A 21,205-nucleotide genomic window follows, 5' to 3' on the forward strand; every position below is an offset into this window, starting at 1 on the left:
ATGGTTACCACCAAAATGACTGCTGCCTTTAGGAACTCTAGGGGGAAAAAGGTAAACATCTGAAACATTTAATTTTATATTAACATATAAAAATGCATTTACTGCAACAGGAAATATTTTGTTATTGAGTTAGGTATTTGTTTGTTTTTTCCTTAATCTTCAAAACACAAGAACAGCTTGTTAACATTTCTTCAGTTTTATTTTAGGAATATTATCTCATTGTATTGTGGCCACTTGAGTGAAGAACAAGAATTTATGAAGTGTTAGCTTTAATCCCACGCCTGTAAGAAAGGTCTATTAGTAACCGACTTTTTGTAATCCGATAGCATTCCTCTCTTTGCTGGAAGTGCCTGCTGGCTATCTTTTTCTAATGCACATTCTCAGAGGAGACCTGACGTGTCTGTACAGGCTTCAAATTTCTCATGTGGAGAAGAGTCGCTGACTAAGCCGGCTGGTTACCACAGCATTAGCTCACAAAGTCTATGTGGTGGCAATGTTGATGATTGTGTGGCTTTTCAGCGATGACATCCGCAGTGGTTGCTTCGCAGTCATGTTGAGGAGTGCAGTCCCTAATAAAAGCTAAATTAAATTTACTGTAAAGCAACACCTTCCTAACATAGTTTCCTTATCGTTTCTGTGGAATTGGGCCAGACTTACTGTTATTAAACCATTTTCACATAAAATAACACATTTCACCAACACATCTGCTGTTAGCAACTCGTATCTTTAGTTGCCTGATTAAGAAGCTAAAGCTTACAGAGGAGAAAAGCTAGACAATTAGCAGGTGGTAAAGTCAGGATTTTTGTATTCAGAGTCATTTTTTAAAATTTGTCTTTTAAATTTTGCACTTTGGTGCTTTGTGGCTTTGACTAATAGCAATTAAAATAGCTGGCATTTGTTGAATGCTTTGTGCCTTGCATGTATGAATTTTTTATTTTTTATTTTATTTTATTTTTTTAATATATTTTATTGATTTTTTACAGAGAGGAAGAGAGAGGGATAGAGAGCTAGAAACATCGATGAGAGAGAATCATCGATCAGCTGCCTCTTGCACACACCCTACTGGGGATGTGCCTGCAACCAAGGTACATGCCCTTGACCGGAATCGAACCCGGGACCCTTCAGTCTGCAGGCCGACGCTCTGTCTACTGAGCCAAACCGGTTTCGGCGCATATATGAATTTTTTAATTGTCACTTTAGTACTTAAGTAGATATTGTTATAATTATCTCCAGTTTATGGATGAGAAGTTTGGAGCTCGAAGAGGTTAAGCACACTTTTGGTAGGCATACTTGAAATTTTAGGTCATAATCTAGTCACTTGCATTACTACAGAGGCTACTAACTCCCAGATAATGGGAAAGTTTAAGTGGAATAACTACTCTAGTTGCACTAAATTTTACCTTGCTTTAACATAGATATTTCTGAAAGTCAAGAAAGTAATGAACTTCTCCTTTTGGTGGGAGGGGTAGAAACTGGCAACCTATTGATTTCCCATTTTGGTGGCACAATTTCAAAAGCTGTATCGGGTTGATAGTATGAATGTCTTAATATCACAAAGAAGCCGTGTCTAAACTCCAGAGCCAGAGAGCCTGTTCTTTGCCACAACTGTGGCAGATCCAGTTTCCACCTGTAGACAAGTGCCCGGGGATGTCAACAGAACTGTCTTCTTTCCTAAGAACATGAGCCTCGCACACAATGGAATGTGACCGAGGTAAACTGGTGAGGCTAAAGCCATTCTTAGAATCTCAGTGCATGGGGAGGCCACAGCTTTTGTGCTTGATTGCCTTTTGCTATCCTGTTGTGGAAAGCAAAGAGCCAAGTGCTTTGTTGGCTATTTTATTGTTGGCGTTCATTTTTCCAAAGCAAAAAAAAAAAAAAATTTTTTTTTTTTTGAACATTAGCTGCTAGTCTCAATGGAGTGTTGTTTCCTTTTTCTAGAACAGTGCTGCCAAGAGAACTTCCTGATGGATGGAAATGTCCTGTATTGGTGCTGTGCAAGATAGCAGTTAGTGGCCACATGTGGCTACTATTGACCACTTTGACTTGAAATGTGTGACCGAAACTGAACTTTTAATTGAAGTTTAAACTTAAATAGTCACATGCTGTTTTGGACACAGCAACCCTGGAATGTCATGGAGAGGTTCTTCCTTATTCTCCAAGGAAGCCCAATGCCAGCTGCCAGGGTGAGGCTGGGGTGCTGTTCATCAGTGGCTTGACTCCACCAATGAGTTCCTCTTCTGTCCCCTGGACAGTTTTTGCGTCTCAGAGGAACGGCTCTCTTGCTTTCCTTTTCTTGAGCAGTGAGGTTCACAAGGCTGACTTATAAAACACCTTAGGCACTTGAGAGTATGCTGTTCTTGCCAGATTGAGAGAGAGCTCAGGCCTCCCTTTCTGTGACAGTGGCACAAAGCAGTGCTGAGTGCGGGCAGCATTTGAGCACAGACAACTTTGAACTGCCAACTGAATGTACCTTAAGTTAAACTTTCCTGAAGAGGCACTGCTCACTGCACCCATTCTTCATCTATCGTCTATTGTAGTTCGAAGTTCCAGACTGTGAAGAGCAGAGGTGGTGATGGTGTGGAATTCACACAATGGAATTTCACTTACGCAAGAGCTCAAGTGCTTGTGAGAGGTTAGAACGAGCTATTTCTCTGGTTAGATTTAGCTATTTCAGTGAAAGAAAAATCACAGTGTAAGCTGTTTCATCAAATACATTGATGAGCTCGGGGTGAGTGAAGGAAAGGAATGAATGAGGGGAGCTCAGAGCTAATGGTACAAGCTTGTCTCCTCAGGCCAATGACCTCATTTGAGATAATACATCTCAGGAACTTAGCACATCGGTGCTGATTATTTAGACTAGACTACACGCACAGTATTAATGAAAAACATATTTGTACCAATAAAATCAACACCAAGCTTGATCTTTATCTTTTATTCAATATATACTGAAAAGGTACTATGCAAAGTGCTGGGGCTACTGTGAAGCCTAAGACAAAATATGATTTCAATAATTGCAAAGTTCTTGAGGGTAAGTAATATTCTAAACCACTACTGGCATGAGACGAACTAGATTAAAGCCCTGCCCCACCATTTTCCACGCGTAAAAATAGGGGCAAGTTACTTGGTATTTATTAAGTCTCAATTTTCTCATATGCAAGGGGGTAATAATAATAACTGCCTTATGAGGACAGTATGATGACTAAAAGAAAAAAACGTAGGTACAGCCCTTAGCCAGTGCTCACACACAGAGTCCTCAACTGTGTATTAGCTTATTTGAAAAATAATAGGTGTTATTTACTTTATACAGTTTTTAGGTAAAATTTACATTAAATGTGAACTGTACATGTTTGACAAAGTGAGTATACCTGTGTAATTCACACCCCATCAAGATATAGACCATTTTTATCACCCAGAAAGTTCCCTCAGGTTCCTTCCCCATCATTTCTGGGCCAGAGGCAACCAGTTATTTTTTTCCCCCCAACAAATATTAGTTTCGCCTTTTCTAGAATTTCAAACAAGTAGAATCATGCAGTGTGCATTCTTCGCGTGATTTATTTACTTTTGAATAGGCAGTATATTCAATGGTTTGAAATTGAAAAGGTACAAAAGGGCAGGCAGTCAAGTCTCCTTTCCAGGCTGTCCCTTAGCCACCCAGTCTTCCTCCATGGGAGCAACCAATGTTATTAGTTTTATGTGAGTCCATCCCACAGCTGTCACATCCAGGGGTTTATGCAAAGTGCTTTGAGAACTCAGGTTTGAAGGTTACCCAAAGAATCTGTGACAACCCAGCTAAAAAGATATAAAGCCAGTTTTAAAGTAGCTGGAGTTCTTTTTAGACTCTGGTTTCAAATGTCAAATTGTGACCGTTTGCCCTTCTATGACATACGTAATCTTTAAGTCACATCTTGTTCAAGTTGTAGCATTCTATTAGTCTCACTCATTGATTAAACAAATATGTATTGAACAACCTTGGAAATACAACCATGAACCAAAGAAAACCAAGTTCCAGGCTTTATGGAGGTGGTAGTCTAGCAGGGGAAACGAAAATTCACCAAAGGAGTCATACAAGTAGTGTCAGTGCGGTGTATCTTGAGCAATGAGAAGTGGAGAGCGGGCAAGGCAGCTGAGTATGCAGAGCTGGTTAGTGAAGGGGCTTTGTCTCAGAACGGGAAGCTGTTGAAGTGGTCTGTGCTGGGAATTTACAGGGTCATGCAGCCTTACATGGCCCGTGTGAAGAAGGCATTAAAGAGGGGCAGGAAGCATGTGAGTAAACCAAGTAGATGACTAGATTAGTATTCTCTCTCCATCCAAAGGTAGTTTAGATTAGGATGGTGATGAAACAGATTCAAGGAAAATTTGGGAGGCAAAATCAACAGGATTTTCTGATAGATGAAAAATAGGAGGGAAAGGTAGATTATCAAGCTGTGTCTTAGATTTCTTATACAAGATGGACTCAGTTACAGTGAAATGAATTGAAATTAACTTCAAATAATATAGTTTAAATTTATGGGAAAATTTGCCTCATAGAATTTCAGGCTTTAAAAATTTTAACTGTGTGGAACTTCCTATTTTTCTTTTTGGTGTTTACCAATCTTGTTAAAAATATGGAGTTCTTTTTTTTTTTTTTTTGAAATGTTTATTTATTACAGTGGAACCCCATCTGGAGATTATAAATTTAAGTTAGAAAATAATTTTGAGGTTTTTTTTTTTTTTTTTTTTTTTTTTTTTTTTTTTGTGTGTGTGCTGATAATTACTATCATTTTGTCACTTCTAAATGTGTAATTATTGTTACGGGGCATTTTCCAAAATTAAAAAAAATAAATGTATCATTAAAATAATTTAGATCGCCTTTATTGTTTTTCCTTGCTTGTTTTTCCTGCGATTAGACCGAAATTAATAGGTTGTTTCTACTAAGGACGTTCTTTCCTTCTAAGAATTTCCTGGTTGATACTGGACTGCTGCCCGGCTGGACCTCACATGTTTGTGCCCAGGGTCTGCCCCCCTGCGGGCCTGCAGAAACCCAGCGAGCCGAGTGGCCCGGTGGTGGAAGGATCTGCAACCACAAGTGCCCTTTACACACTAGTCATTGTTCCTGACAGAGACCCAGGCCACCCCGGGGAGCTCGGGCAGCCTCGGGAAACCTGCGCATCGGCCTCGCAGCCCCGGCCCGGGAGGGAGGCAGGCGGGCGCGCGGGCGGGGTGGCCCCGGGCCCGGCGGGGTGGGTGCGCCCGGCGCGGCTCTCCCAGGCCGGGGGCGGTTCTGAGAGGCCGGAGGAAGTCAGCAATTTGTAGGACCGAGGGCCGGCGCTTTGAAGGAGGCGGAGGAGGGAGCCGGATTTCCCCGCCCCCCGTTCCTCACGGCCCAATCGCTCCGGCTTCTCCTTTTCTCGGCCGGCCCGGCCCCAGCCCGGCTCGGACCCTTTCTGCGGGGGAGGCGGCCGGGCCCTTTAAGGCCCCGCCGCGCCTGCGCCCTGGGCGTTCCTGACGCGGCCGGGCCGGACCCGGAGCAGCCCGCACGCCCGCACTAGGCAGGCAGCGGGGCAGCCGGGCAGCCAGGCGGCCAGGCGGCTCGGGGTCGCGTCGCGGAGACGGCGGCGGCGGCGGGAGGGGCGCGTGGCGGCCGGAGGCGGCCCTGAGCTCCGGAGCGCGCCGGCGCCCCAGGCCGGGCGGGAGGGCGGCCGGCGGAGCGCGGAGCGGGGCCGAGGCGCGGGGACGCGGCGGCGGTGGCTGCCGGCTGGATGGGAAGTTAATGTTTACCGCCGAGTCCACCCAACGTTTCCAAGGTGAGCGGCGCCCCGCCAGCCGCGCGGGCCGCGTGCCCGGTGCCGCGGGGAGCGTGGCGGGGAGGTGGGGGGCCCCCGTCTCCAAACTTGCGGCGCGAGCGGGGCGGGCGCGTCCGGCGCCGCCGGGGCCTAAGTTCCCTGTGGCCGCCGCGGCCCGGGAGGGACCTTTCTCCCCGGGGAGCCGGCGGAGAAACGCGCCGGTGGAGGTGGCGGGACGGGGCAGCTTTGGGGCGCCTCCTCGGCAATCCCGTGTGTGTGCGTGTGTGTGTGTGTGTGTGTGTGTGTGTGTGTATGTATGTATGTGGAGTGGGGAGAAGAGGGGTGCTGTTCCCGCACGCCCGCCCTCCAGGCAGAAGAAGCCCATTCCCTCCGGGTGACCCGGCGGGGCCCCCAGCGCAGGTGGCGTCCGTGCTCGGCCGCGGGGATCCGCGCGGGGCCGGTGTCCGGCAGGTGATGCGCCAGCCCGGTGTCTCCCGAGGATGCGCTCGGGGCGCGGCCGTGGCCGCCCCCGGATCACCTTCTGACAGCGGGGCCAGCCTCGGCGGGACCGCAGCGTTTCCGGGAGGTTGGGTTGTGGTGTGGGTTGGTTGGTGCTCGCTTGAGAGCTGCCGTGATTTCTTTTGTGTCTTTCGGTTGTCTTAGATCTAACTCAGTTGGACAGACATGCTTTCACCAAAGGGTTAATCAGAACTTTTGGAAGGGTTCCTTCGCTGCTTTTCTCCCGTCCGTTGCTTTCAGAGGTGATTTCGAAAAGCAGCATTTTTTTTTTTTTTTTTTTTTTTTCTTGCACAGATGGCTTTTCTCTGGGGGAATACAGGGGTAGAAGAATAAGCTCCTTTCTTTGCTGAAAAGAAAGAAATCCCAGTGCTGCACCAAGATCAAGAGAAATTATCTGTCCGTAGGTTTTACCAAAGTAAAGTTCTGGGCTGATAGGTTAATAGCTGTTTTTAATTGTATTAGCTTTGGCCTTTTCTGTTCTAAAATACTACTAGTCTTAGATGTCTGAGAACTTCGTGCCAAAGAAATCTTAGAAAATCATCGAAGTATGATGTACAGAAAAAAGTGCACAATCTTACGTGCACGGGGAAAGCATTTTTTCCTAAGTGTGGCATTACAGATCAAGAAACAGAGCATTACTTGGTTGGGGTTATAGCCAGGGGTGGAATAGTTGGTTTGTGAGGTATGTGAATGATAAAACTTTAATATTAGGCACGGTTGAACATTTCCCCAAAGTGATTGCACCGATTAGCAGGGAGTAATATTCCAGTTACCCCACATCCTTCCTGATGCTCCTCACTTTCTTAAAACTTTTGCTGTTCTGGGATATACCATGTGGTTTGATTTTGCATTTTCATGATGATTGTTGTTGCTGTTGTGTGTGCACTTGCGTACTTTTTACTTTGTGGGTCACCGTTTATACCACCCTTGCCCCTCTGCACTGTGTGGCACTTTCTTAATCATCCACTTGTTAATTTCTACAAATTTTGGAAATCAGAATTGAATCTCTATATCAATTTGGGAAGAAGTGTCATCTTAACAATATTGAGCTTTGCAATTTATGAAAATGGTATATTCCTCCATTTGGTTAGGTCTTTTAAAATTTTCATCAGTAATGTTTTATTACATAGGAAAAGTCTTGCACGTCTTTTGATATTTATTCTTAGGTACTTGGTATTTTTTGATGTTATTATAAGTCATATTTAAAAACATTTGTGGATGATGTATAGAAATAAAACAGATTTTTTTGGTGGGAGGACCTCTGGAAAAAGTCTAATCTTCAAATACACCTTGTTATGTTCTACCGTGTTTCCCCGAAAATAAGACATCCTCCGAAAATAAGACCTACTTACAGGTTTCCTTCTGAGTGAAATATAAGGCATCCCCCGAAAATAAGGCCCCCCAGGCTAAACATGAGAGATTTGGTTCACTGATTCTGAAAGAAATGGAGTCACAAGAAATTCACCAGGAAATTCAGGAATTGGATTGTTATGATGATGTTCCAGAAGATGATGACATGATTGTCATTGAATAAATGAGTAAATTCTTGATACTTTAGAATTCACAGTTTTTCTGGTTTGTGTTGACTACCGTACCATATACAGGTAATAAATTTTCTTTATTTTCATTTAACAATAAATGTGTACCGTATTCTTCTTCATGGAAAAATAAGACATCCCCTGAAAATAAGACCTAGTGCATCTTTGGGAGCAAATATTAATATAAGACACTGTCTTATTTTCAGGGAAACAGGGTAGTTTCCCAAGGTTTAAAAATGTTTTTATTGCCGAAACTGGTTTGGCTCAATGGATAGAGCGTCGGCTTGGGGACTGAAGAGCCCCGGGTTCGATTCCGGTCGAGGGCATGTACCTTGGTTGCGGGCACATCCCCAGTATGGGGTGTGCAAGAGGCAGCTGATCGATGACTCTCTCTCATCGATGTTTCTAACTCTCTATCTCTCTCCCTTCCTCTCTGTACAAAATCAATAAAATATATTTAAAAAATGTTTTTATTTATATTTTATTCATTTATTTATTGTATCTCCAGTGTTTGGGACCAATTAAAGATTTATAGAGTATTTAGTATATTGACAGTCACTGTGTTAAGCCCTGGGGAATACAGTGCTGCTCTGGCCTGGCTAGTGCGGCTCAGTGGTTGAGCGTTGAACTATGTACCAGGAGATTACAGTTCGATTCCCAGTCAGGGCACATGCGGGGGTTGCAGGCTCCATCCCCAGGAGTGGGTGTGCAGAAGGTAGCTGATCATGATTCTCTTTCACCATTGATGTTTCTATCTCTCTTCCTCTCCCTTCCGCTCTGAAATCAATAAAATATATATTTAAAAAATGCTGCTGCTCCCCTTAAGAAACTTAAGAGTCTAGGTGGAGTTGTAGATATTTGAGAAAGACCTTTTGTCTTCCACTAGGAAAAACGCTATGATAAAAACTGATTTGACTGCATGCAAAGGGGGCATTTAAATTAAACTGGGGGAGGGGTACAATATCCATCCAGCTTTTAGTGTTCTGAGAGCTAGGCAAAGGACGTGGTCTGTGCGGGGAGCTACCGTTCACTACACATACAGTATTCCCCCTATCCATAGGGGATACCTTCCACAGCCTCCCAGTGGGAGCCTGAAACCATGGATAGTCCCGGATCCTAGAAACTATATGCTATGTTTTCCGTGCACAGGCATACCTTTTCACTTAAAGGAAGCACTTTTCGGCTTTTCATTGTTTATCTGAATTGCCAGCATCACTACTCTTGCACTTTGGGATCATTATTAAATAAAATAAGGGTAACTTGAACACTGTGATACTTCCACAGTCGATCTGATAACTGAGATGGATACTCAGTGACTAATGGTCTGGCTGTGTATACAGCGTGAATATACTGGACAAAGGGGCGATTCATGTCCGGGGAGAAATGGAGTGGACAGAGTGGATGGTGCATGATTTCATCACACTGTTCAGGACGGCGTGCAATTTAAAACTTACGAATTGTTTATTTCTGGAATTTTCCGTTTAATATTTTCAGACTGGCTTATTGCAGGTAGGAGGATAAACTGGCAGGTGGATAAAGGGGGAGCACTACTTCTGCTTCATCCCTTGGCTCTCACCCTTGAGCATCACTTCACTCTTCTCTCCTTGAGTCTGGAGTTTCTGTGTTTCCACAAATTAACTGTAATGAGAAGAGGTGAATGGTGGGGTAGGGAAACTGGAGGGTTTGTGTGCAGACTTCAAATCACTAACCTGCTCTTCAGCTCCATATCTCTCCCCCACTGACTGTATAATTGGAGACTTCCAAGTGCTGAGCTTTACTGAGGGTCTGTCAGTGAGGCGAATCACTTATTGACAATATTTCCTTCTGCAGACCTGTAAGTTTAGCTTCCCCTCCTTTTCTTAGTTACCTATTCCTCCATCTCTTTTCTTGTCTCATGGATGCCATGTCCATGTCTTCTCTTACCTGATAATGTTAAATGTAGTTTAAGCTTTCTTTCTTTTGCATAGTTTCTCCCAAGTTACCTTCCCCCCTATTAGATATACACTGAGTGGCCAGATTGTTATGATCTCTGAACGCATAATAATCTGGCCACTCAGTGTATATCCTGCATAATAAAAGGCTAATATGCAAATTCTCCCTTTGACTAGGAGTTCGACCAGCAGGCAGGCTGGCCAACCACCCATGTCCCCTCCCCCCTGGCCAGGCTGGCTGGACCCTACCCATGCACGAATTCATGCACTGGGCCTCTAATACACACACACACACACACACACACACACATATATATGTATATACGTGTATACATGTATATATGTATATGTGTATACATATATATGTATAGACATAAAATATACATATATATTGTGTGTATATATGTACACACACACACACACTCTGAGTGGCCAGATTATTATGCGTTCAGAGATCATCATAATCTGGTCACTCAGTGTAGTTTCAGCAGTAGAGGCCCTCCATAGAGGTCTATTAATTTTATTGTTTCTTCATAATTAAGCATGGTGACTAAAGGCTGTTTGGAAGCCCTTGAGTTTATAATGGGGCTTTCTGATTTAGAGATTTACCCTAATAATTTAGACCAGTGGTTTCCAGCCTTTTTTTGGCTATGTCCCACCTAAGCATCTCGAAAATCCTTTTGCTCCCCCACCCCTGTGACATATAATTCTTTTAAAAAGTGAGCTCCTATTCATGTGGAGGAAGCCTAAAAAGCCATTAACTTGGTCTAAACAAGTTTCCAAAAAACATCCATGAGAGAGAAAAGTAAAAGAATGACAGGACAGTTGAACTACTGAGGAAGAAATCACTAAAAAATTGTTAAAAAAAATTAATAATATGGCCAATACCGGTTTGGCTCAGTGGATAGAGCGTCGGTCTGTGGGCTGAAGGGTTCCAGGTTCGATTCCAGTCAAGGGCATGTACATTGGTTGCGGGCACATCCCCAGTAGCGAGTGTGCAGGAGGCAGCTGGTCAATGTTTCTCTCTGATCGATGTTTCTAGCTCTCTATCCCTCTCTTTGTTCTGGTGGTTCCTAGGCCTTTTGAGGATTTTGTAGTGTAAACTGGGTTTGTTCTTAGTTGTTAACACTGCTGACTTATTTGGCTGTATTTGACTACTCAGTTACCATTCATCCATTTTACTTCCACCTTCCAAAATTGTGGTTCTCTGACCTTATGGTTTGTGTTCTAAAAACAGAACAAAAGAACAAGAAAAAAATTTTCTTTATCCTTGGTTTAGTAGGGTTTGGGGAGGTAGCAAAATTAGATGTGTGTATCTATCTGATATCTTAACCTGGAAGTCCATCTTAACCTGCTTTCCATTATTCAAAACTGTGTTGTCATTTATCCTCTGCTGTTGTCTCCTCCTTGAGGGGTTATAGCTTTTACATTTCTTTAGTATTATCTGAATAGCGAGTCAGGAGGGAGAGCACCAAAATATTGGATCAAACTCATTTCTCTAGAAGCCCTAAAACTCCTCTGAGAAGTACTCATTGTCCCACAATTTTAAACTCTCAATTAGGAATGATTTTTAAAGATGTCAATCTATTTGAGCTATTTGGTACTTCCTGTGGTGTGGAATTCGTGGTAAAGAGATGAGTAACTACAGAAACTGATTGGGCTGTAGAACTCCGTATAATATTGCGTTTCCTAAGGGTCTGGAAATCCATAGGTGCATTAAACGTTTAGTATTGAATGAATAAATCATAGTCTTGCATATTTGTAACATGTAAAATTATTTTTAAAAAAGCATGTGCTTTTTGTCATTTCAGTCAATAATATTTAAATCCAACTATGGTCATAGGACATGGTACTTAGAATTTTTTTATTTTTACTTTGAAAAAAGATTCTACACCAGAAAAAATGGAAAACTATTGCTAAAGATAAAGTTGTAGAGATCTTAGTTTATAGTTAACATAAATAAATTAATTAGAACCACCCATTAAAGCCTCTGTGGTAAGCTCCTCTAATGGCTTTGTTATTCTTTTTACTCTTTCTTTAAAACACTTAAGGCAGTAAGTTTCCAAATACTCCTTGAGACAGAGTTTTTACCGTAAAGTTCTTGATGAAAATATTATTCTCAATATAATTTGTTTTCTTGTAGGCTAACGTTATAAAATTTAATGTAATTACCTTTAAATGATGTCCATCTTTTCTGTATTAAAATGTCTCTTCAAGATATCAGTCAAAGATAACATTGGCAGTTATTACTATTTATCTTGGTGTTATGATAGTCCTTCTCATTGGAAACATGAGGGTTAGTAATTAATTTGTGTTTTGTGGGTAGAACCTGTTGACTGTGGCCCCTTGTGTTTGCTCGGAAAGGGTCATCTCACTTATCATTATTGCATTTTTCCTGGTGGGTTTATTTGTTGCCATTTCCAGCTGTTTATTTACTTCAAAAGAGTGCTCCCTGCCTTTGCTGTCTGCAGTTTATCCTTCAAGTGGCCAAAGACAATGTGGATTTAGTGTTTGCTAATTGTTCTTTGTACTGATCCCCAACCCTCACAGTTGTATTCTGTTAAGTGTTTCTTAAAGCTGGTTAACTGGCTATTATCTGAGTCTTCATTGTTGGTTTTGCTATTCAGTGTCTTTTGAGTTCATAATTAGGTCTCGGTCTCTCTCTCTCTCTCTCTCTCTCTCTCTCTCTCTCTCTCTCTCTCTCTCTCTCTCTTTTTCTCTCTCTCTCCCCCCCCCTTTCTATCTTTATTGTTGAAAGCATTACATATGTCCCCTTCCTCACCCCGCCCCCCCCTCCCCACCCTTGCCCTCTCCTACCTTCCTCCCTTCTTTGTGCTCTCTCCAAAAGAAACTGCTAACTCCAGTGTTCTAGGAAGGGACCTCAATGAGCAATAGGGAAAGAACTGGCTTTTTTTTTTTTTTTTTTGTGGATTATTTTTGTGTGTGTGTTTTCTTTCTTTAAATAGGAAAGTGTAAGCACTGAGATAGAAGTGAAGATGGGGATATTGTCCTACATTTGAGTTGGTGCTCAGATGATTAGGTGCTGTCTTCTTTGGCCTGGTATAGCTCTTTTGCTTTGCCAAAAATTTTCATAAATTATGTTAGTAAGGTTTTTATAGCAGTGTTAACAGATACTGGATGAAAGTGTAGCTTTAATGAACAATTGTATAATATATAACATAAAATTGTATTATATGAGAGGTGTGTGTGTGTGTGTGTGTGTGTGTGTGTGTATATATATATATATATATATATATATATATATATATGCACATTTTGTTTTTGTTGTCGTTAATCCTCACCCTAGGATATTTTAGGGAGAGTGGAAGGGAGAAGGAAAGACAGAGAGAAACATCAATGCGAGAGAAACACATTGATTGGTTGCCTCCTGCACGAGCCCTAACCAGGACCAGGGCTGGGGAGGAGTTTGCCACCAAGGAACATGGCCTTGACTAGAATCGAACCTGGGACCCTTTGGTCCACAGACCAATGCTCTATCCCCCGAACCAAACCGGCTGGGGTTTATATGATATTTTAATGTAATACATCAGAGAAAGAAAAAAAATTTAGTGTCTTGAGGTATATCAGGAATCAGTATAGTTGCAGTGTTTCCCAAAGTGTGGTACACGTATCTCCAGCGGTACGGGAAGAGTTTGGTGGGGGTACGCGTTGCACCGTGCTTAGCTGCGCCTAATTCTACATTCTCATGAGTACGAGGGGTACTCAGCGTTACGAAAATTATAGAAGGGGAACACATATGTCAAAAGTTTGGGAAACACTGGTTTAAAGGGCTGAGCCAGAATTTGATGGTGAAAAGATAGACTATGAAATAAATTTTAAGGACTAACCCCATGAAAAATGTAATGCCTTTGAATATTTATTTGAAATACATGTAAGAGATGAGCCCAAAGTTAGATTCAAGTTGGCTACCTTTTTTAAAATGTGGAGAAGCTTGTTTTCTACTGCCAGATGAGCAAGGTTATATAAAGGTTGTCAAGCATGATGGTACATTTACATTTTACTTACAAGATAAGAAAAATGAGTCAATAAATGATCTAGAAATATAATGAAGTTATAAACATTGTCCATAAGTCATTATGGACCACCAAAGAATATATTTAGCATATCTTATATGTTATACATAATGATGTGTATTGGGAGGATAATGATCTATTCTACACAGACAAAATCCTTGCTCATAAAATTTACAAACCAGGGAGACACAACTGTTAGATTCTTGTTTCTGAGCTAGATAATTAAAGTAATTTAGTGATTAATTTGTCTTAAAATTTGAGGCTTTTTTTTTTTAAAAATATATTTTATTGATTTTCAACAGAGAGAAAGGGAGAGAGATAGAGAGCTAGAAACATCGATGAGAGAGAAACATCGACCAGCTGCCTCCTGCACACCCCCCACCGGGGATGTGCCTGCAACCAAGGGACATGCCCTTGACCGGAATCGAACCCGGGACCTTTCAGTCCGCAGACCGACGCTCTACCACTGAGCCAAACCGGCTTCGGCGAGGCTTTTTTTTTTTAACTACTAAGGAAAAATGCTCAATGAAGTAAAAGCTTTAAATTAAAAACTTTTTTTTTTTTTTTGAGGAAAATTGACATGTAGAAAAATGCACAGTGCGGTAACCGGTTTGGCCAGTGGTAGAGCCTCGGTCTGAAGACTGAAAGGTCCCAGGTTCATTCCGGCCAAGGGCGGCATGTACATTGGTTGCGGACACATCCCCGGTAGGGGGTGTGCAAGAGGCAGCTGGTCGATGTTTCTCTCTCATCGATGTTTCTAGCTCTCTATCCCTCTCTCCTCCTCTCTGTAAAAAATCAATAAAATATATTAAAAAAAAGAAAAAGAAAAATGCACAGAATTTAAAATATACAATTGATTGAATTTTGATGCATCTACATATGCATATGTGAATATCTCTTTCTCACTCATGATTCCTTTAGTAAGTCTCTATTATCCTGATATCTTTTACCATAGATTAGTTTTTCTTGTCCTTGAATTAATAAATAGGAAAATATAGTTTGTATTCTTTTATTTTTGGCTTCTTTTGTTAAACATGTTTTTGAAATTTATCTGTTATTGCTCATGTCAGTAGTTTTTTTTTAAATTGGTGTGTGGCAATGCATTATATAACTATAACACAATTTGTTTATCCTTTCTCCCATTTGTCTATTACGAATAAAGCTATTATGAACACTTGGCTACTAGTCTTTTCATAGACACACATTTTCATTTCTCTTGGATAAATAACGTGGGGCAGAATTACTGGGTCATAGGGCAGTTGTATGTTTGACTTTAGAAGACATTGCAAAACAGTTTTCCCAAGTAGTTATGCCATTTTACATTCCAACCAGCAATCTATGATAGATCTACTTGAATCAGAATTGAATTCACAAAGATGATTGTGGTACAGTGGATACAAGACTTGAAATGGGAAAAACACACAATAAAGTAATACAGTTGAAAATTGATGTATTCCTGTTCTAAGGAATTGATAGGGAGGAAGATAATCTTATGGATTCTAGAGCTATGATATGTGGGGTGAGGATAAGGGAGGGGTCAGTTGACCCCCATGTATTTGCTATAGGCTGCTGGATATTGGTGTGTCAATCGTTAATAGAGGGAACACAGTGGAGGAGTAGATTTTGGAGGGAAAGGTGGGAATAATTCTGTTTTGTTTTTAATACTAATGAGGTGGAAGGAAGTAGATGAGATAACTCTGTAAGTATATGTAGTGCAGACAGAGCCTCGGATGAAATTGGAACTTTGGGGAAATTGACATTTAAGTAATGAGCTGATGAAGAGTAGTCTGGCCTTAACCAGTTTGGCTCAGATAGAGCGTCGCCTGTGGACTCAAGGGTCCCACATTCGATTCCGGTCAAGGGCATGTACCTTGGTTGCGGGCACATCCCCAGTAGGGAGTGTGCAAGAGGCAGCTGATTGATGTTTCTCTCTCATCGATGTTTCTAACTATCCCTCTCCCTTCCTCACTGTAAAAAAAAAATCAATAAAATATATATTAAAAAAAAAAAAAAGCCTAGTCTGCAGAGGAACAGAACAGGCACTGGTAGTAGATACTACAGGAGGAAAACCAGGAATGTGATTTAATAGAAGATTAAGAATAGAACTTTGAAGAAGGAGAGAGGGGCTTAAATGTTGTTAATATGACAAAAAAAATATGGACAGCCTTCTTGGAGGTTAATTTTTAAAAATATCTGTTAAAATTAAAAACATGTTATTTGACTCAATAGTTGCACTTTATGAAAGAACTTCTAGAAAAACACAAAGATGTGGGAAGATGTATTTAGAGGTGTTCATGGCCCTAACCAGTTTGGCTCAGTAGATAGAGCGTCAGCCTAGTTTATAATAGAAAAAATTGAAACAAACCATGGATCCATCAGTAAAGAGTTGTCTAAATGAAATATGATGCATTCATGTGATAGAAGAATGGTATGCAGCTATTAGAATATCTTATACATATACAGTATCCCTGTTGCAGCTGTAACAAATTATCACACACTTAATGGCTTCAAACAGGTGTTTTCACTGGGCTAACGTATTGGCAGGGCTAGTTCCTGGGAGGGAATCTGTTTCTTGCCTTTTCCAGCTGTTAGAGTTGCATTCCTTGTATTACTTGCATTGCATTCCTTGGCCCCTTCCTGCATCTTCAAGGCCAACTGCATAGCATTTTCAGATGGACCCAACCCAGACAATTCAGCATAACCTCCTCATCACAAGATCCTTATGATGAGGATCACCTGCCCAATTCCTTTTGTCATTGAAGGTCACGCTCACAGGTTCAGGAATTATGATGAGGAGCTCTTGTTATTCAGGCTGTCACATAATACTAATAAAAGATACAGTTCAAGGTACATTATGAAAAAAGATTCCCTAAGAAATATCTAATCTTTATTCAATTACAAGTACATATACCCATATGTGTTATATGTATAGAAAATAAATCTTGATAAAAATATATTCTGCACTGTTAACACTGGCTATCTTTGAGAGTGGGCTTACATAGTACTTAAACTTTCTATCTTTTCTGTGGGGTATTTCAATTCTTAATTAAAATGTAATTTCTAATTATAAAAATAAAAAAATATAAAAGGAGAGTATTGTACTGGGGATTACATATTGCAGAGAGATCAAGTAAGATAAGGACTTTTTGGTGTTTACAGGATTTAACAGCAAAAGAGTCTTGGTGAGCCACTTTGGTAAGTGTGTTTTCAGTAAAATGGAATGGTATAATTCAGATTGCAGTGAAAAAGTGGGAGGTGCCGGGACCAGTTTGGCTCAATGGATAGAGCGTCGGCTTGGGGACTGAAGGGTCCCGGGTTCGATTCCGGTCAAGGGCATGTACCTTGGTTGCGGGCATATCCCCAGTAGGGGGTGTGCAAGAGGCAGCTGATCGATGGCTCTCTCTCATCGATGTTTCTAACTCTCTATCTCTCCCTTCCTCTCTGTACAAAACCAATAAAATATATTTAAAAAAAAAAAAGTGGGAGGTTAGGAAAGGAAGAGTGAAAGCTAAACATCTTTCCAGGTGCTTAGCTGAGAGGGTGGCAGGATGCTGTGAGACCAGGAGTACTTAGGGGGATGTAAGATCCAGTGAGATTTTTAAATAGGGCAGAGCAACATGTTTACGAATCAAGAGCAGAAACTGGGAAGAAGGGAGAGATCCTCTGAGTTACAGGTGTAATTCAAAGAGCTCTTGAGGCCTGGGAATTTCTGACTTTGGACAGAAGACCTGTGTGCTTGTGGTAGAACTAAACACATGCATATGGATACTTAAGTGCATAAGATTTAAGTTTTCTTTATTATTATTAAATTAAAAAATTTTTTTGCAATCCTAAATGTTTCTGTCATTTTCTGAAAGTGTAAAGTTATTGTGTAATTTTAGTCTTAATAATTAAGACTGGGACTTGGTTTGTCCCAGAAACTTCTGATTGTTTCTATAGCCTAGTATATGAGATTCAGGGCATAAAACCTTAATTTTGTATTGAAACATTTTGGAGATTTTTTTCTGTTATCATTGAAACTTCATTTAAAAAGTTTGCTTATGTAAGCTTGTATCAATTTTCTTTTGATTCTAGAATGTTATAACAGGAAAGCATATGTGATATCATTTACTCCAGCCTTTTTTCAAGTTTCTGACAAAAAGTCAAGGTTTAAAGAACGTAAATAAAGGCCCTATGGATCTTCTTAATAGGATGATGTACTTTTACTTTGCTGAGATGCTGAGGAATCTTCTAAAAAATTAACTCATTGATAGTGTATTTGCCAGGACTTTCTCATTTTTCATATGTATCCTTCTACCTGTTTTGATTAACATATATTTCCCCCTAATAATGCATCATTTACCAGTATTGATGACCTTAAAGTAATTAAAATGACTAGTGGTAAAATGGAATATTTAGGCTGTTGCCATGATTTGTACACTGTGTACCCATTTGGAGAATAATATTGAAGATTCCTATTGCCATTTTAGGATTTTACAAAACAGTTGTAATTCATTTTTTATTTCACACTAGTGGCCTGGTGCATGAAATTTGTGCAGGGGATGGGGGAAAGAGGATGTCCCTCAGCCCAGCCTGCACCCTTTCCAATCTGGGACCCACAGGGATCAGGCCTAAACTGGCAGTTGAACATCACTTTTGCATTCTGGGACCCTTGACTCCTAACTGCTTACCTGCCTGCCTACTTGACACCCCTAACTACCTCTGCCTGCCGACCTGATCACCCCTAACTGCCCTCCCCTGCTGGCCTGATCGCCCCTAACCACCTCTGCCTCAGCCCTGCCACTGTGGCTTTGTCCAGAAGGACATCTGGAAGATTTCTGGTCTAATTAGCATATTATCCTTTTATTAGTATAGATGTATATTTTCATATTTACTATGCAAAGTTGATCATTGGGAATGGAAATACTGTAAAGTACCTAAAACAGTGCCTGGCATATAGGTTTGGTGCTCAATATAAATATCAGCTATGATTTTGTGACTACATTATAAAGGAAGATTAAAAAATGCAGAAACGTGCAAACAGAATTGAAGGTAATATAGAAGCAATACTATTTGATATCGGTATTGGTTTCAGTTTTTTATTCAGTTTTGAATGACCAGAATGGCTAAGAGGAATACCAAAACTATAAGACAGTTTTCTCATATGAGGTATTATATTGTCTACCTCATAAAGTTGTTTGATGCACAGTATGTGCTAAAAAATACTGTTATTTTATTCTTTGGATGAGATTGTACATTTGTATAATTTTAAAAATAGATTGTGTTTCCTGAAGCATACATAGCATTAAATTGTATTTTTTTTTAAGCATGAACCAAACAATTCAGATCCATATCTCATGTTTATTTTTATTATCAGATCCATAACTCATGGTTATTTTTCTTATTTTGTTATTTTTGTTATTTGTCCCAGGTGGTTTAATGGGTCACTATTTCTTCTTAAAATTTAAGTGTAATCTAGCAATGTATACTGAATGCATTAATACAAAAAATCTTTCAATACTGGTAATAGAAGAAGTGGCCAAATAAAATACCTTATTAAATTTTTGAATAAAATTGAACTTGTATAACGCTTAAAGAGGTTCAAATGCTAAATGAATGCCAGTTCCTGAAGGTAACTGCATGCTGTATCTAGTACAGTTTTGAATATCTAAAACATTTTAAATGCTAAAACTGGTTAGTACCTCATTTACATGAAATGTTTTAATCAGGTAGCTCATAAGTATCAGCAATACCCATATGCTTTCAGTGGGTTGGAAAAGTATGTATGTGTTTGAATTTCGTAAGTTGCGTAAGGTATTTTTGAGCTGTGGCAGTCAGTAGAATTAAGAGAATTTAGCCAGAGAGCAATACATGTGCTACCTGTTAGCAAAGTTTTTTTTTTTTAACAGTGAATATAAATACAGATTTGCAACTATTATACCATAAACTCATAATATTAGAGCATTAAATATAAAAATTAGCAATAAAACTGATTTTATATTTAGAAGATGGAAAAAAAAAACTTAAGTCTTGTAAACAAGTTAGATTAGATGGAGTTAGACTTGGTAAAATTCCATTTACTTCCAATATAGGCATGTAATTGTGAGGTGGTGGCCATTGGTTGCTTTTCTCTGTTCATTTTCTATTTTCTCTTCCCTCTTTTTTTTTTTTTTTTTTTTTTTTTTTTTTTTTAAAGAAACTATTGCTGTTGTTTGCAAAGTGGGAAGGTTTTGTTTTGTGCAAGATGTTAAAGTCAGGAAAAATGTGAAATGTTTCTCTAGATCTGTTTCTCTAGATCTGTTATACAGATCTGTTTACATCTTTTTTTTTTTTTAATTTTATTGATTTTTTTACAGAGAGGAAGAGAGAGGGACAGAGTTAGGAACATCGATGAGAGAGCATCCTCGACCAGCTGCCTCCTGCACACCCGCCACTGGGGACATGCCCTCAACCAAGGCACATGCCCTTGACCAGAATCGAACCCGGGACCCCTAAGTCTGCAGTCCGACACTCCATCCACTGAGCCAAAACGGCCTCGGCCTGTTTACATCTTATATATAAAAAGGCTAATATGCAAAGTGACCTCTCGGGAGTTGATTGGGAGACTGGGAATTTGATTGCTCACTATGACGTGCACTGACCACCAGGGGGCAGCATGGAATGAAGGTAGGCCTGGCCGGCAGCCGGCAGCCATGGAAGGAAGGCCCCTGCTGGCAGGCCTAGAGATGCTACCCATGCACGAATTTCGTGCACCGGGCCTCTAGTTTAATATAAAAAATTGTAAGATATTTTGGTTGGTATTCTTGAGACTTCTTTTTTACACTAGTATTATATATGGGTTAAAAAAGATTTTAGACGGTTTGGCTCATTAGATATAGCATCAGCTTGTGGATTGAAGAGTCCCAGCTTCGATTCTGGTCAAGGGCTTGTACCTGGGTTGCAGGTTTGATTTTGGCCCTGTTTGGCCCTGTGTGTGTGAGGTAATCATTTGATGTTTCTCTATTTCTCCCTTTCTTTTCCACTCTCTTTGAAAAGCAATGGAAAAATAACTTCAAGTGAGGATTAACCAACAACAACAGAAAGATTAAGTACAGTTTAATATAATAGTCTATTTTCAAAAGAGTTAGGAATATTTATGTGATATGTTGATAGTTGTATTTTGAAATATAATTTCCATCTCAATATTTTAGTTAATTGAATTTCTTAAAAAGGTAATCAGATTGGTTTTGGGCCCTGTCGGTCTGTCAAATAAAATTCTCAGGGTCATGACATATTCTGATGTGCTTGGTCTGTTTTTACTTTTATGTTCTACAGTTAGTTTTAGCTCCTCTTCCTATCAGTGGTTTAGATTTGTTAGGATGTTACTGTTTTAGGACTGAACATTTAATATCCTGGCAACATCATTTATTAGCTAATGGGTCTTGGGCAAGTTGTCTAACCTC

The 21,205-nt window shown here is 40.4% G+C and overlaps 1 protein-coding gene across 8 annotated transcripts in view; it reads left to right on the forward strand.

The window, feature by feature from the left end:
• EVI5 (ecotropic viral integration site 5) overlaps nucleotides 1-21,205 on the forward strand; it is a gene marked incomplete at its 5' end in the record, with an annotated part of 180,047 nt that continues 158,842 nt past the window's right edge. For 3 of the 8 annotated variants that reach the window (XM_084873411.1, XM_084873412.1, XM_084873413.1), the window contains one exon: nucleotides 1-51. In XM_084873411.1, coding sequence (XP_084729537.1) covers nucleotides 1-51 — 51 coding nt within the window. Of the gene's footprint in view, nucleotides 52-5,408; nucleotides 5,784-6,575; nucleotides 6,682-21,205 lie in introns of those variants that run through there. The other 5 variants (XM_084873408.1, XM_084873409.1, XM_084873407.1 and 2 more) reach the window with 4 other exon arrangements.

Source organism: Pipistrellus hanaki (assembly GCF_964339955.1).
Source record: "Pipistrellus hanaki genome assembly, chromosome: 2".
NCBI lineage: Eukaryota > Metazoa > Chordata > Mammalia > Chiroptera > Vespertilionidae > Pipistrellus > Pipistrellus hanaki.